Here is a 17,576-nt window from a genome sequence, read left to right as displayed (position 1 = left end):
CTCAGCTGTTCATCTTTCAGGCTGTATCCTATTCTTTATTTGTTGGAATGTTAAAGCATGCTCGGACATGGTGACGTTAACGACGCAGTTAACGACGTTGATTCGATTTTGACGTAAAATCTATAGTAGCCTATTAATAATCATATTAATAATAATATTAAGAAGAAGAAGAATGACAATAATGACAAAAATAATAATTGTATATTTTGTCATTGGTTCAATAGAACTAGGAAATCAGTGTGAAAGTTTGTCGACTCGGTGGCTTTTACGTCAAATGTTTACATTGAAAGGCACTTGGAAAATGAATTAAAAAAACATTTATTCAGCCTACAAACTCCGCCTGTAGGCAAACATTAACCAACAATAATCGAGAGTCCCCCAGTAGGCGGGGTATGCCTCATTCCACGTCACCGGGCTCATGTTTATTAATGTAGAGGTAGCAGCGGCCATGGCAAACTGGCTGCTTCTGGTTCCAAGACCGAGACGCATAATAAACACAAAGCTGCACCGGTGCTCCGAGGAAAACACAAAGCAAAGCGCAGTACTGAGGTTTTCTAAAACTGAAGCCCAACGGAGTCAGGTATCTACAAATTCAAACTCTATCTATAACTCTTGACAGCGAAATTGAATTTAACTAAGTGGTGGGACGAGACATCACGATTCTGGACATATAAACGTTATTTAGGTTAAAGAAAGAGGGGATTCCTTCTATGGTGTGAATTTAACGATGCTTAAGTTATGATTAAGTTACGATTCCCAGAGCAATAATAGGTTGTGTATTGTAGTCAGATATTAAACCAATTTGAGATTTTAAGAACGACATGTTAACGTTAGATTAAATATAAAATGGGATCGTACGACCTGTACATCTTCGTTAAAAGAAAACAACCCCTAACAGTTACTCTAACGACTGTGACAATAGCTTTTTTTGGATCTTAGGCCTTAACTAATACATTGGAGTGTTTTGGGGGGGATTTCACCCTTATATCATGTTGTATTCATGTATTACGTTATCATGAGCCGGCTGTCAGAGGGTCGGGGTTCTGTATTGATTTTCAACGTCCTCTCGTGCTGCCGCTTTGGCATCCAAACTTCGTTACGTGGCACCATCAGGACCACACGAACAGCTTTATTTAGACTGTACAGCACAAATTCACCTTAGTATCCACACAGAGCATGATGACAACCATGCAAGAATAAAATGAACAACAAAACATAATCAAAAATGTGTATCACCCTAAAATATTGGAAATCAGAAAACTATTTCAACAAATGAATGGGAATAAAAAGACAAACATTAGGAAAATCACCAAAGACACGATTTTCTATAAAGATCACCCGTTTTCTTCAGTGTTTAACCATGATCACAACTGATATCAATCGCAGCACTTATAATTCAAATCACAAAGATTATTTGAATTATTTTCATTACAGGAACAATTCCTACCAGCCTCAGATGCCAATTTCTCTCTGTCTAAGGCCATGTCGTTTGTAGCCTATTGTATTTGTATGGATAGCATAGGCCTAACTGTTTATTAACCGGGCAGTGATAACCCTCCATAGTAGGGCTGTAGGATGTCTGATCTGTAGAACAAAAGACTCCACTGTGGTTCCTAGAAGATACAATCTGTAACTCTTCTCCAACAGATATGGATTCATACAGACTATGTTATGTCGGGTACAGTCAGAGAGCATGTTTGAACAGGGACGTTTTGTCACTTTGCTCACCACAGTGTGAGATTTATGTAGGTTGCCATTTCTAGGTCAGTTGTTACATCTAAGCCCTGTTTTCCCACCCAGCACGGCTCATAATCTGTATTGGATGAAGAGTGGCAATTGGTGACATTAGCGTTTGGCTACTGGGCCCTGAGCTGCCACAGATCTACAAAACAGGAGGATGGAGAGAAGTGGGGAATAGTGAGGAAGTAGAAGGAGTTGAGGAGGAGGAGTGGATTTTTACAGCACTGTTTGTTTTGGCTCTGCTCATGTCGAACCTGGGTTCGACATTATATTATATTTTATATGTATTTCTCTGCAAGCCAGGACTAGTAACAGTTGAACACATTGCTTTACTGCATAGTTATTTGCAGTAAAGCATTTAACTATGCATATATATCTGTTTGGTGGGGTGCAAGCCATTCATTATGTCAAATGATGACGATATCAAAGTGTCGGATGCTATTCCCACCCTATTCTTTAAGGCCTCCAAGCTTACTTTACTCAACCAGAATGCTCAGCAGATACACTGAATGGCAAATATTCATTTTGAGCTTTTGTATTGAACTTGTATATATTTTTCCAAATCATGGTGTAACACTGTTGTATCTGGTTCACAGTGCAAACAGCTGGCCAGAGTTTGTGGGTTTTGTACCTAAGCATTCATAGTTGGTTGTAAAAAGCTCCACATTTATGTTTCTAAATGCAGAGTGAACACAGACATTTATAAAAAAACAGATATCTTCACCTGTATAAACACATCTCTTGTTTTTGTCTCGCGTATCTCGAATATTCTCAGGGGCTTCTTCTCTCTCTACATTTGTTTTGTATGAAAAAAGTTAGGCCCACACTGGACACAAAATAATATCATGTTATTTCTCTGGTGTGCAACAACAATAGAACGCACACAGACACGCACCTTGATGTAGTGGTGGAACAGATTGAGTGGCCCAACACCTGCTCAGATGACGGTGCACAGTAAATTGTGATTGTTTGTGTGTGTGTGTGTGTGTGTTTGTGTGTGTGTGTGTGTGTCTCATATTATGCATTGCATAACGAAAGGAGTGTAGAGTAGTATCACCCTTACATGCTCAACAGGCATTTTTGTATGGGGCAGGGAGAAAAGTTTGTTTGTTTTGTGTGTGTCATGTAAATACCATGACTCATGTTTTTCAATGTAATATCATAAGCTAGGTTCACTGAGGAGGTTGTGCTCTAGTGTTTTGATTTGACACGCAGCTGTCCCTCATGGTTCACATCTAATGTCCATTGTCGTCGTTCCCCCCCCCCCCCCCCCCACGAGGGCACTTTGGGCTGCGGCGAAGAGTTCACATAAACAGGCAGATGTACTGTATGCACAGATGCGTACAAGTACACCAGAACACAACAAAACGCAGGGGTAGAATTAAACAGCACAATTTATTATGAATGTATCAGTTTATTTTCCTGTGTACAGACCAGGTGAAAAGGGGGCCTGTTCTCATTGGCCAGAGTCGAGTTTTCAAACAGAAACAGTTATTATTGTTAATTATAGGGATGGGTCAGAATATTAGATTATTCGATTATTCGTTCCTGAGGGTCAAAGTCGATTTTTAACATTTGGACCGTTAACATTTTTTCCCATTCAAATAAACAAGAATTAACAGGCGGAACTAATGTTGGTTCTGTAGCACTATTAGTTTTTTTTATTATTATTAATCATGTACAGAAAAACAATATACACAATACACAAGCATAAATATTAATATATATGCATACAACACAAACACTGATCACTGTTAAAGTTAGTTTTTTTGCATTTAAGATATTAAGTGATTTCTTGCCGATGATCCATGGCTGCCTTTGTGAATGTCGGCACACATCGAATAATCGATTATTCGTTCATACCACCCACAGATTATTTGACCATGAAAAATTTGAGTTATTCACATCCCTAGTTAATTATTGTTATATTTAGGGATCAACCGATATGGATTTTTTAGGGCAGATACCGCATTCTTTTTCATCAGCCTTAGCCGATGACCAATACGCCGATACCGATTTTCTTGAGCCAATATTTGGAGCCGATACTACCCTGGAAATCCAGAGTTCTCGCGAGAGCACAATTTGAATTGAATTTGAATTTGAATCCCAGAGTGACTCGCTCAGCGAGTCACTCTGGGAGCGAGCAATATACTCAATTCCCGATTCCCCTGCCCCAGAATATTACCAAACCAAACCAAACACATCGGCGTATCTGATATAGGTGGGCCAAAAGCGTTCTATTGGTTAGCTCCGCTGGTCTAGATACGTCACCCCTTGTATTCTTCCGATTGGTCATAGTGTTATCCAATTGCATGCAGTGATATTTTCAAATGCATGCTTGGTGCCGCCCCCCGCGGCCATTTTCATTTCTTGTTGCCAGACCGTACAGCTTTCTAGATATGGTTCTGGATTTCCAGGCTAAGCCGATACTGCTTTTTCTCCCTCAATTTACATCATTAAAATTACACTATGATGATAACAAATGTTTCAAGTCTCAATTTAAAAAAGGAACATTTATTGAACTGTCTGTAAATCATGCCGGAAAAATAAATAAATAAAATAAAATAAAAAAAGTGGCGGAAAAAATATATATATCGGCTGGCCGATATATCGGTTGATCACTAGTTATATTATTGTTATTATTATTGTTATTATAATTGTATTGTTCCTGAGTAACAAAAACACACACACACACACACACACAGCAGCACAGGTTTTTTTTGTCACCCAAAAATTCAATTTGATGGAAGTCTCAAATAGTATGATGTGAATCAATCCCACAAGTAACCCCTCACACGTGGGAAGGATTCCAGCTATAAAGAGATCCAACCACTCAATGTCTCTCTCTCTCTCCCCCCCCAGACCGCCTAGAAGAAGAGCTCATACGGCATGCAAAGTTGTGAAATATCGTCAGACAGCACTGATGATACTCATAGTAGTGGCCCACGACGACCTCCTCATCGGCAGCCTCGGATAGTGGTGATTGGCGCTGGCCTAGCCGGACTCGCTGCGACCAAGACCCTGCTGGACGCCGGCTTCACGGACGTCAGGCTCCTAGACGCGTCCCACCGCGTCGGGGGGAGAGTGCAGAGCATACAGCACGGTGAGCCCAGAGGACTTTTTGCCTTACGGAGCTTTTGCAATGAAAGAGAAAAAATCTGAACACACACACTTTCTGTTGTTTTTTTCGCCCTGAACCGGGAAATTTATGCTAGGATGATCCGTCATGTTGTTTTTTTTATGTTGAGTGGATGCTTGGAAAAAAACGGGCTACCAATAGGATATGCTTATAGAATACCTTGCTCTGTTGAAGGATTTTCAGATACCTTGATCCAATTAGGTTTTCTATTATATTTTTTCCATACGTATGTTCCAATCTATGCATTGATCTATGCTAATTTGCATCCTACTAGTTGCTAACGATCAGAGATAAGATACACACTTAAGTGTATGAATGGGGTGCTTATCAACGCTAATGTATTGGATCCTCTTAGGGAGGCTGTCTTTAGCTTTGCGTGTTCAATGTATCACTCTCTGCATGCTAAAATACAATCTAATTTCTGTATTTGTATTCATAGCACTACATCTAATTTGTTTGTAGAGTTATACTACATGCATATCATGGTCATGCGTGATTGAGATCATCAGGAAGCACACAGGCCATTCAAAAGCATTTTACAATCGATCCAAGTCACATTTACTTGAGCCAACAATATTATTTCATTTTCTAGTCTTGAAAAACATAATTTCTCCTTGAAATGACCGTATGCAGTCTCAAAGAAGCTCATCTGGAATGCAGTCTATGTTCCAGGAAAACCCTAGTGTGTTTTCCAGACTCTGGGAAACCCTTCTGCTCTAAAGTCCTTGATGGCCATTGTTACGTTCGGAAAACCCAATAAACAAAGCCCAAAATAAGATTCGCCTCAGACCCTGCCGCGTCGTCACATTAAATCACAGCTTGGTGAACTAGACAGGCAGCCATGAACTTTTGATCCAGAAAATTTCACAAAACAAAGGTAGTCATTTATTACATTATGAATACAACATGTTTTTACATGTAGGAAGTACTCTTCTTGCACTCCTGATATTCCCATTTATATCACAAAAATATAAAAATTCAAATGAAAACACAAATGCAATTCACAATGGTGCTTTGTTTTGAATGAATCACTGTTGTGCACCAGATTTAAGCCAGTTATGTAAACGGGTCACATTACATAACCTAATAGTCAGTCAGTCTCTTTCATACATGCTTTAGAGATTATCTAAAAATATATTTTTTAAAGATATTTGTCTAATGACCCTCAATTATTTTTCTCTGACTACCTCCTCCCATAACTAAGAAGCACATCGCCCTTCTCTGACAAGCAAGGCCTTCACCAATTGCTTTTTGGTCAAACTCATTCCGTGTGTTACAAAGCATCAGCTTTGTAAATGTGTAAAATAATCTCACACAGAGATTTGTGAATGTGTCCAGGAAGCTGCAAATGTATATTCAGAGTCGGTGTTTGCGCAATCACATTTGTAAATGTGTAAATCATAGATCTGTCAATAAGTAGACCAATTTGTAATTTGGCTCCATTATCTGGAAATACAGACATGTCTCAGTTACCAGTTATCAGTTACCATGTACATTTCCAAATAGTTCTGCTACATAACGACCCCATGGCCCCCCCATGGTGACTTCGGCTTCACCAGACCACCTGCTGTGTTTGCTGGCCTCCAGGTACAGCCAGCCTCGAGCTCGGAGCCACGTGGATCCATGGCACCAACGGGAACCCGGTGTACCACCTGGCCCAGGAGCACCGGCTGCTGGAGCACACCACGGACAGCGAGCGCAGCGTGGGCCGCATCAGCCTCTACGGCAAGAACGGCGTGGCCCACTACCAGACCAACAGAGGCCGCAGGATCCCCAAAGACCTGGTGGAGGAGTTCAGCGACCTGTACAACGAGGTGAGGCTCCCGGGAGGAGGAGGAGGAGGAGGTGGTGGTGTTGAAGGGTGGAGAAGTTGGTGATGGGTAGATGGTTGCAGTGGAGGGTATGAGGTCGAGGGTAGGGATGGAGGAGATGGTGGACTAGTAAGTAATGTTTTAAGGACTAGTGAGTAAAGCTTTATTTATATCGCACCTTTCATACATGGATTGCAGTTCAAAGTGCTTTACATAGCATCAGAAAGAAAGGAAGTTTGTGCATTTTAAGGACATCTGAACCTGTCGATCTGATAGGCCTAGTTTTCCTGGGTTACAGTAAAAACAGTTTATGAGTTAAAATTTCAAGTCATATAACACCGTAAAAAACAAACTAGGTTGTGGTGGAGGGTAGAAGGGAGAGGAGGTGATGGAGGGTATGAGGTGGAGGCTAGGAGCAGGTGGAGGGTAGGGGTAGAGGAGGTGGTGAAGGGTAGGGATAGAGGAGGTGATGGAGGGTATGAGGTGGAGGCGGCGTACGATGGTAGAGGTGGAGGGTAGGGGGGTTTGGGGTTCAGCCACATGCATTGCTGGAGTTTTCATTTAATCATTTAGGCTTTTATGGATGCTTTTATCCAAAGCGACCCTCCGAGCGGCCAAGAACTTTCAAAGCTTCAAAATTGGAGGAAGGACAAAAAATGTTCAAGTGCTGCCAACGCAAAAATAATCTAGTAGCTATTGGAATCAGAACACAAGGTAAGTGGTGGCATGCTGGCTTTAAAAGGACACACACACACACACACACACACACACACACACACTTTATTTTCCTTTGAAGGGTACATACACAAAGGAAGACATGTACTATCAGAATAACATTCCCCCAATCTTAAAAAGTATATCCTGTGTATTAGGCTAAAGCACATCTCTTCTGTTCTGACCCATCCATCTTAAGTGTTCTGCTGTTCTCTACCTGCCCAGGTGTATAAGCTGACACAGGAGTTCTACCAGACCGGGAAGCCGGTGTGTGCTGAGAGCCAGAACAGCGTGGGCGTGTTCACGCGTGACAACATGCGCCAGCGCATCACGTCAGACCCCGACGACTCAGACACCATCAAGAAGCTCAAACTCTCCCTGCTGCAGCAGTACCTCAAAGTATGTTTGTGTGTGTGTGCCCATGAGGCCCTTCGTGTGTGTGTGTGTGTGTGTGTTTGCCCCTGAGGGTCTTGATGTGTTTGTATGTGTAAGAGTGTGCTGTGGGTTTGTGTTGTTTTTGTTTGTGCATCCGTGCATTACATTTCATTCATTTTTTTTACCACTACTACTACTTACACTAAGTACATTCAATTATGAACATATAAGGGTGCAAGTGCAGGTGAATGCATGCTTTTGTTTGTGCTTGTGTGTGCATGAATGTGTGTGTGCACTTCTGTCTGGATAGCATCAGAAACTCCTTTGCATATTATGGGCAGTCACTCACAGTCATTACTGTCAGACAATAGATACTTGAGCACCCTATTGTAGCTTCCAACTGTAGCTCCTGGAGCTCATCTTTGGTAACAGTAGTTTTAGCAAAACACCATAAAGTCCTACTACAGAAAGGTTTATACTAGTAAACCTACTGATAATGCAGAACTTCAGGTCAGGTCATTTAAATAGTAGATATTTGAAAAGATCTTCTTATGAATATAAATTCCCTGTTAGTTCCCCTTCATAGTATATATTTCATGTATATAATATGCAGCATTTATTTACATAAGCAGCTTATTTTGAAAACACACATAGGATAATAAACCTTCTCCTCTTTGAGAAATCTTTTACCCTTACCATGTGTAACCCATTAACCCCCTCGCTGTGCACGAAGGTTAAAAATCACTCATTCACCATTAGGAGTCGACCAACGCGTGGCAACCTCTTCTCCCCTGACCTCTGTGACCCCCAGGTGGAGAGCTGTGAGAGCAGCTCCCCCAGCATGGACGAGGTGTCCCTGAGCGAGTTCGGCGAGTGGACGGAGATCCCCGGTGCCCATCACGTCATCCCGGGTGGCTTCATGAAGATCGTGGACATCCTGGCGCGGGACATCCCGCCCAGGAACATCTCCCTGGGCAAGCCCGTCCGCTGCGTCCACTGGACCGCCTCCGCCCAGCAGCAGACGCATCGCCGGGAGGGCCGAGACCGCCGGACGTGGGAGGAGGGCGGCCGTGGCGACGACCACAACGAAAACGACCGCAACCGCCACACGGACGACCGCCTCATCCTGGGCGCCGGGCGGGCGGTGCGCGTGGAGTGCGCGGACGAGGAGTGGCTGGCGGCCGACCACGTGATCGTAACGGCGTCGCTGGGCGTGCTGAAGGACCGCCACGAGGCTCTGTTCTCGCCGCCGCTGCCCGAGGAGAAGGTGCTGGCCATCGAGAAGCTGGGCATCGGCACCACCAACAAGATCTTCCTGGAGTACGCCCAGCCCTTCTGGAGCCCCGAGTGCAACAGCATCCAGCTGGTGTGGGAGGAGGAGGAGGAGGAGAAGGAGGGGGAGCAGCTGGAGGAGGGGGAGTTGGGGGAGATGGGGGGGGTGCGGCGGCGGCCGGCGCACCCGGAGGAGCAGTGGTACAAGAAGATCTGCTCCTTCGACGTGCTGTATCCGCCGCAGCGCTATGGCCACATGCTCAACGGCTGGATCTGCGGCGAGGAGGCGCTGGTCATGGAGCGCTACGATGACGCCACGGTGGCCGAGACCTGCACCGAGCTGCTGCGCCGCTTCACAGGTCGCACACACACACACACACACACACACACACACACACAGGCATGCAAGAACAGGCAAGCACACACCCTTGTGCGCGCACACAGGCACACACACACACACGCATGCACAAACACGCAAGCACACACGCATGTGCCAGACACACACACAAACACACACATACATATACACACACATAGGCGCACACGCACACACACACACACGCACAATGCCGATTTAGTTTCTGCGGTGAAAGATCTCTCAGAGGTGACGAACCAATATAATGGAAGGGGAAGACGCCTGTTGCAACAGCGCTCTGGGTCTGGTGGTCTAGTAGTAGTTTCACGATACAGACTCTCAAGTGGCGCTTTCCCAGTTCCCCGGAGCAGGCAGTAGATATGGTTTCAGTTGAGTGCTTTTCCTCACTCGTGTTAAAACATACCTTGACAATAGTGGCGTTGTACTATTGTACTATATACCCGTCGTAGGGCACGCGCTCCCCCCGGTTGTGTATAGTGAACTCCCGAGCAAACCCGACCGACCCCCCCCGTCCCCCCGTCACGCATCAATGACTTCCATTCATCCCTGTGGAGCGTCTGACCAGCAATCCGTGACCTCTGAGCCCCGTGACTTGGATGGCACCCCCCCCCGGTCACGTCAAGGCGAGCTGTGTATTGGAACAGTTCTCACCCAAAGCAGTCCGAGACCTGTTAACATCCGCCATGGACTCTAGCAGAATGAGTCATTAGACGGATTACACCGAACTGGTTACCCCAAGGAGATCATCCCCGGTCAACCAGGGTTTATTTAGATTTCCACAGCACAATGCCAAGAGCGGAGAGAGGCACTGTCTCTCAATGTGCCAAGGCCTCTACTTTATAGAGGCCTAAAGAATCCCCCCAGCTGTTCATCTCCTATCTTATAGCCCACTGGAGACAGGTCAGGGAGCGTTCACATGATGGCAATTTGATTGGTTCGGTCACAAAGCTTTGGCACACACAGGATGGTGTGTTATGACTGGATTATCTTTAGCAAACTGAAATTTGAATTAGGTAAAAAAAAAAAAAAAATGTAAGTCTTGTACTAAGTGTGTGTGTATTCTGTGTGTGTTAGCCATGTAGCCTCCCAGCCTTCCACTGTATTAACCCCTGTGTGGTGTGTTCCCGTCTCTCCCTCCAGGAAACCCAGACATTCCCAAACCCAGGCGGATCCTGCGCTCCTCCTGGGGCAGCAACCCCTACATCCAGGGGTCCTACTCCTTCACCAGGGTGGGCTCCAGCGGGGGGGACTTCGAGAGGCTGGCCACGCCCCTGCCCTGCGCTGACAGCACCAAGGCCCCGGTGAGAGAGAGAGAGAGAGAGAGAGAGAGAGAGAGAGAGAGAGAGAGAGAGAGAGCAGAGAGGTGGGATAGAAACAGATGGATGGAGAGAGGGGGAGACAGAAGCTGCTTTCACATATGACCTCCGTATTTTCTCTGCATTTGTACATCAGGAGGTTTGACCGTGAGGGTCATTCACACTTATTCACACTTGACGCCCGAAATGTGGACATCGGTGTCGCTCAGACATCAGTAGAATCTCCGGATGGTTTAGGGGGGCGGGCTTGCAAGGGGCGGGGTATGACGTAGGGTCTAAATTCTCAAGAGGCGGGACATGATGTAGTATAATTGCGGCCGCTGTCACGTTGGTTTGTTGTTGTTTGACCGCAGACAGCATAGAAGCAGAACGAGAGAGAGAGAGAGGAGGAAAAGTAGCTCTGTCTTTCCCTCCTCTAAGAGAGAGAGTAGGAGGATGAAAGGCAGGGGGAAGACAGTGTGTGTGTGTGTGTGTGTGTGTGTGTGTGTATGAAAGAGAGAGACAATGTGTCTGTTTGTGTGTGTGTGTGTGTGTGTGTGTGTGTGTGTGTGTGTGTGTGTGTGTGTGTGTGTGAGAGAGAGTGACACAAGAGACAGTGTGAATGTGAGTGATTGTGTGTGTGCGTGCGTGCGTGCGTGAGTGCGTGCGAGTGAGAGAAAGGGCACCACACAGAACATATTATGTATCTCTGTCTGGCAGAATGCAGAATAGATTCTAGATCCCCCTAGGCCTCTGCTATCTCTCCAGCTCTGGATATTTGCGTTATTTGCGACCAGCCTACTCAATCTCAACAATCCTGAGCTTTGAGTTTTAACATCATGATAAAATAGGGTAAATTACATGACTAAAAGAAAAACTATGGAAAATACCTGTTACTTAATTGCCCTTGGTCAACTACAGAAAATCTGTAGTTGACCAAAAATCTGTCTGCCTCTCAGCTGATGGCCCAGCGTGTTTTCCCTGATCTGTGGTTGTTTACAGTCCCTGCTCGCTCCAGCCGCTCACATTCTGTGACCCCTGGAGACGGTACAGCTTGTCTCCAAGTTGTGGTTCCAGCCAAGGGACTAGACCTTGAAACCTGAAGCACTTTGACACCACAGTGCGCGTGCGTGTGTGTGTGTGTGTGTGTGTGTGTGTGTGTGTGTGTGTGTGTGTGTGTGTGTGTGTGTGTGTGTGTGTGTGTGTGTTGCGTCTGTGTGTGTGAGAGAGTGGGGATATATCGGGGGTCTGTGTGTACTTGTTGCTGTTAAAGAGACATCCCTCGTTCAACTCACAACAAGCAATTTCTAACCAAAAATTACCACATAACCACATTTATAACCTTATCACATGCATGATGATATACTACCTGATGGTTACACTATCATAAAACACATGACGGCTACACTAGTATCAGCTATACTCGGCATACAGTGAGGGGCAGGCAGTCAGAAAATGGGTGAGAGCCAAGTGTTTTGTGTGTGGTTTCTCAATCTATTTATTGTCTGTGTGATATTTTCCAAACAGCCTCTCCAGGTCCTGTTTGCTGGGGAGGCCACCCACAGGAAATACTATTCCACTACCCATGGTGCTTTGCTGTCAGGCCAAAGAGAGGCCAACCGCCTGGTAGAGATGTACCAGGATTTGCACAGTGCTAAAACCACAACGCCTAACGTGTAAACCAACAAACCAGAACCACTGACTAGTGATGAACAAACAAATAAAAAAAAGTTTTGTATGTTTGTAAGAAAAGTTATACATCTTACAATCAATCTGGGGGCTTTACATAGTATAAATTAAGTCTAACTTCAAATGTACTGTAGAATAAAACATACCGTTTTATTTGATGTGTATTAAGTTTCCATGGGTGCTGTCAATATTTTGTCTTATTCTTTTTTTAACCATCTATGTAACAATGTTTATAATAACAGCATTTAGGATTTAATTTATTTTTTTTAAGTGCCTTCTGTATCTAATCTGATCTGATTCTGAATGATGAGAATTCTGATTAAAATGAAGAACACTTAACAAACCTAATAAATGTTGGTCATATGGTCCGAGGTAATAGTTGTCAAGACATATCAGTAATTACATTACGTTATACTTTGGTTCCACATTTTTATCTGTTGTTGGAAAAGTATGCCTTTTTTAAATCAGCTGGGAGAACAGATATGTCTACAGAAGGGAAAAGCAAATCCAGTTCAATGCATTAATGTGACAGTGTTAATTAGACACCATTCATGTACCTTTGATTTTCTCCTTTTGACTTGTAACAAGATTAATGCAGTAAAAAACAAACAATACTCAAAGAAATCTACATATGTTTTCCATGTCTATACCAATAATAAAAAAAGTAACAATTTTCACTGTCACTCCATCATTATTTCTAAATGATTAATTATGTTCCAGGTTAATGAAAGGAAGCTCACATCTGAATCCTAGCTAGTGGTGGGTGATACTGCAAAATTGGGTGTCAAGTAATACAGGACCAAAATCGTTGATATCGACACCAATATTGATACTTTATATTATTCAAAGCGGCATATGGTATTTTCATGTTGGGGAGAGCAGTGTGTCATGATTTATGAGGTGAAGTCATCATCAAAACGCTAAATCTGAAAACATTTTCATGACAATTGAAGGATACACCAAAGGTTATCATGGTAAGGTGAGTGATAGAATATAATTTCTACCTGCCACCTGTGAGACTCGGCTTTGATTCCCAACTGAAGCATGTATATAGCAGGCAATTTTCTTTCCACTGAATGCATGTTAAAACACAGGACTGTTTTAAAGGCTAATTCTTAACAGAAATATATTTTTTATTATTGTAAATTGAATGTGCAAACATGAACAAAATCTTTTTGAATAAACAAAGCGATTTCTTTTTGTGGAGAACCCAAAAAAAATAGTACAAACCTCTATGTACCTGCTGCCTTTACACAGTACAACTACCACAAAACTACTACATACTCTACACACATACTCATACTCTATAACTACCAGCAAACTGCTACATACCTCTATGTACCTGCCATCTCTACACAGTAGTACAACTACCACCAAACTACTACATCCCTCTATGTACCTCCACCTCTACACAGTATAACTGCTACCACCAACTGTTACCATGGTTTAAGTTTGATTAAATATGCAGGCCACCAGACTGTTCACATAACAATTAATCTAGTCAGAGTTGTTGTTGCCTATTCAGACCTGGATAAACCTGGGTGACAGTTTAAGTAAGTTTGGGCTAAGATGGTAATTACCTGTGCTTTAAGGACAGTGCTGTCTGGTCTCCTTTGTGTGGTCAAACACAAGCATTATACACTAATGACTGGAAAGGTTCAGTTTGTTGGACAAAAGCCTTGTAATCAAGCATGTGCCTAGCATCCATATTCATAGAATAAAACTAGCATTTAACTACACCGTCTGGAAGATAGTTGGGTCACTGCTGTTTTTGTTGACTTTTAAGGGAACGACTGGGCCAGGCATGGTCATCTGGCGTTCTATTCAAAGGCCTTTCTCTCATCCACAGAATGGTCTGTATCTGGGGAGTATCTGTAAGGTTACACACAGTAGAGAGAGAAGGTTAAAATGACAAGGAAAAAGAGGTCTTGCACACACACACACACACACACACACACACACACACACACACACACACACACACACACACACACACACACACACACCTACACACACGCACGGCCAACATCAAAGTGTTCATATCTACAATGAGCTAAATGCTCAAGGCACTGGAAGCAGTGATAAAAATATTGTATGAAAACTTGAAACGTGTTACTTATCTAAAGAAGCCCCACATACATAACTTCAAAGACTGAATACGGCAATAAAAAACAAGGCACTGAGCTCATTAAGTTTGAAAAGACAACAAGATATGCTACTGTAATTACGCACTTTTATTGATGACAAGGAATGGATGAAGAGGAATAGTCAAATCTTTTTTTCCTATTGCAGTTTCTCAAAACGCCGCTTCTCTACGGGAACAACAGTAAAGCAATGTGTTTCATAAGAGTGAACAAAGTCAATCGAATAGAATGCATACGAGATGAATGAATAAGAAAGAAAAGTGCACACTTGTGTGCCCAGACAAGTGTTGAGGTAATGTGTGAGATACAATATGTCAGAAAAACGGGCAGAGTACAATCGTTCATACAGGAAGTATAGAAAGAGAGGTATGTGATGAAAGATCATAAAATGATGACGATGGAAAACACTGCAATTACAAAACAAGAAAGCGCTTTGTTAAACGAAGCTCTGAATCAACTCGCAAAGTAAATGATCAATTTGAAAATGTAGCCTACATATAAAAAAGGGAATACAATGATTTGGTGATACTTGCACAAAATAAAAAAAGTATGTAATCGGAACGAGAAGAGATCAGCATAAGGTCATCCTGGCAATAAACCAAAAACAATGAAAGCACTTGAATGCAAGGATTGGCGGAGGTTCGAAGCTGAACGTCCCGAACGATGGAAGATAAGACCGATCGGGGACGGAGGAATGGAGCAGATTTGCATCAAGAATACACGCACATATTCGTCATTATAAACCAACGCTTATCTGTACATGGTGCATATCATCCACTCGTGGCGTTCACTCTCACTTCAGTCCGATCATGACGCAACACGCTGGCCCGTCCACATCCCATAATAGACGAGATAACATGGCGCGTTGTAAACAGAAACCACCGAGGTATACTGGCGATAACAAGCGATGGACAATAGAAAGCTCTAGAAAAAAATAAAAAATAAAAGTGCATCACATTATGTCAAAATACCGAGATATATCTGAACATTAAAACAACACTCTAATAATAAACATCTGATATTCTTTTTTCTTTTTTTCTCTCACTAGTGCAACAATAGACTTGATTAAAGAAAGACGTATGGGGTTAACCTGCAAGCAATCAAAGCTTTTAAACATCTAATAATTTTTCTGGCATCGACAGCAGAACACTTAAAGAAGGCAACTCAATGATTGATGCTTAAACACAAACATGCCAACATTATAGACATTGCTTCTTTTTTTTGTGTATATATATATACCTATATATATATATAAATAAATAAATAGCTGAATTATTATCTTTATCATTTTCTTAAATAATTTCGATCTCTATATGACTCTGATGCACATTTAATATAAAGTATCTATAATTCACAACTGCAATGTCAACACTACTGTAATACATAATATATTTTGTTTGTTGTTCCTTGCACTTTGAAGAGGCTGCTTACAGACTGTGCATCTGTAAACTGTATCTCTAGGAAAAGGTCATTTTTATGACTTTGATATAATACAAACCTCATAGGTTTTTAGTTTTCCATAACTAACAACTTATGTACAGTTTTATGTCGTAGCGAAGGCAAGATTGTCTGAAACCAGAAAAGAAACGAGTGCAATGTGTTTTCCCGAGTGTGTCAAGCCTTTCCGAAAAACAATTGTGCCTTTTTTCTTCTACCTCAAACGTACTGGAAATGTATCGACGACTCACGCATCACAGCCTTACAAACTTTAAAAAGGCAACAGCCAAAACGACCCAATCCACCCTCACACTTTAACTTGGTACGGTAACAAGTGAGAATACACAAGTAATGCATTGGATCAAACTCAATATTCTGTTGGCATCCAGAACATTCTCCTACACACTCTAACCAGACATGTTGGGGGGAATGGCCAGGAGTTCAGCCTTCAGTTGGCCGAAGATGAGCTTTCAGACCAGAGCTGGTAAACATATCGTCACAAGGCGTTGTACATAAAGATGTTGTACTTATTTTAAGAACAAGACATTTAGAATTTGATCCTGTTAGTCAAGTCACAAGTCATGGAATTAGTATCTACAATCTTTTCATTGAAATGCTAGAACGTTACGCTAGGTTATGCAGATTGGGTTTAGGCAATTACTAATTAGGCAGTCACGATAGAGATACTGGAGTTCACATGGCTTGGATTTGACATTTATATCCATGCAAGTGGACTGTCTTGAGGGCCAGCTTCCAGTGCCACTACCCAAAGTAGGACAGTAACACATTCCTCCAGTAGATGGCGCTGGAGGATGTTCACTGACCACTTCTCTCACACATAAAAAAACTCACTGTGAGGATGGCACTGTAAGAGAGTGTAGAACAACAGCGTGGCGTATATAGTGGTACAGTATAATACAAGAACGGGCAACCTCATGATGCTCATTATAAAATGGGTTTTATAACGAGCACACTGTTGTTGTAGTTTTTTCACGAGTCTCTGCTCTCTGCCTGTCATTACATCGCAGTTCATTTCACTTGAATAGCACACTGGAGAAAACACAGCAAATGAGCGCATAGCCACCGGAGTGAAGGTCACCGTTGATGTGATTTTCAGCCCTGTTCCAAGGATATCACATACTGCATATTTGATCATATCAGAACAAAAATCCATCAGAACAGAAACGCAAGGACAGAGATGAATGAACACACAGATGGGGGGCCGGGGGGGGGGAACTATACGTCTACACTCAAACCTTTTCAGAATACCATAGCAGGTCCATTTGTGTTAACCTATTTATTCTTTGGAACTTTCTCGTCTTTAACATTACAGGCGTACGCTCGTGTTTTCCTTGCTACGCGGTAGTCAATGTGAGAAGGGGCGCTGTATCGTTATGGTCTCTGATCTAAAAAAGAATAAACCTCCACACATATGCAAAGCAGGACACAGTGGCAGCTGAAGAAGAAAAATAAAAAAAATGTATTGCTACCATAGCAACCATTCCATGCAGCGACGACGGGGGCTGTGGATACAGACGGTCAGTGTGCTGGAAGCTCAACCTTGCTCCTCACGCCGCGCTTCAG

At 42.9% G+C, this 17,576-nt stretch overlaps 1 protein-coding gene across 1 annotated transcript; it reads left to right on the top strand.

Moving 5' to 3' along the window:
- The first annotated feature begins 452 nt into the window (after window positions 1-452).
- Window positions 453-13,000, top strand: smox (spermine oxidase). The gene is made up of 7 exons (XM_084465943.1): window positions 453-580; window positions 4,603-4,843; window positions 6,467-6,693; window positions 7,630-7,803; window positions 8,591-9,410; window positions 10,568-10,728; window positions 12,250-13,000. Exons 2-7 carry the CDS (start codon window positions 4,630-4,632, stop codon window positions 12,400-12,402), a joined length of 1,749 nt encoding a protein of 582 aa, XP_084322069.1. The 5' UTR covers window positions 453-580; window positions 4,603-4,629; the 3' UTR covers window positions 12,403-13,000.
- Window positions 13,001-17,576: the final 4,576 nt, after the last annotated feature.

This window comes from Micromesistius poutassou (genome assembly GCF_964030765.1).
Source record: "Micromesistius poutassou genome assembly, chromosome: 3".
In the NCBI taxonomy this organism is placed as follows: Eukaryota; Metazoa; Chordata; class Actinopteri; order Gadiformes; family Gadidae; genus Micromesistius; species Micromesistius poutassou.
Note: the sequence above shows the minus strand (reverse complement) of the source record. Positions and strands in the feature narration are given on the sequence as shown.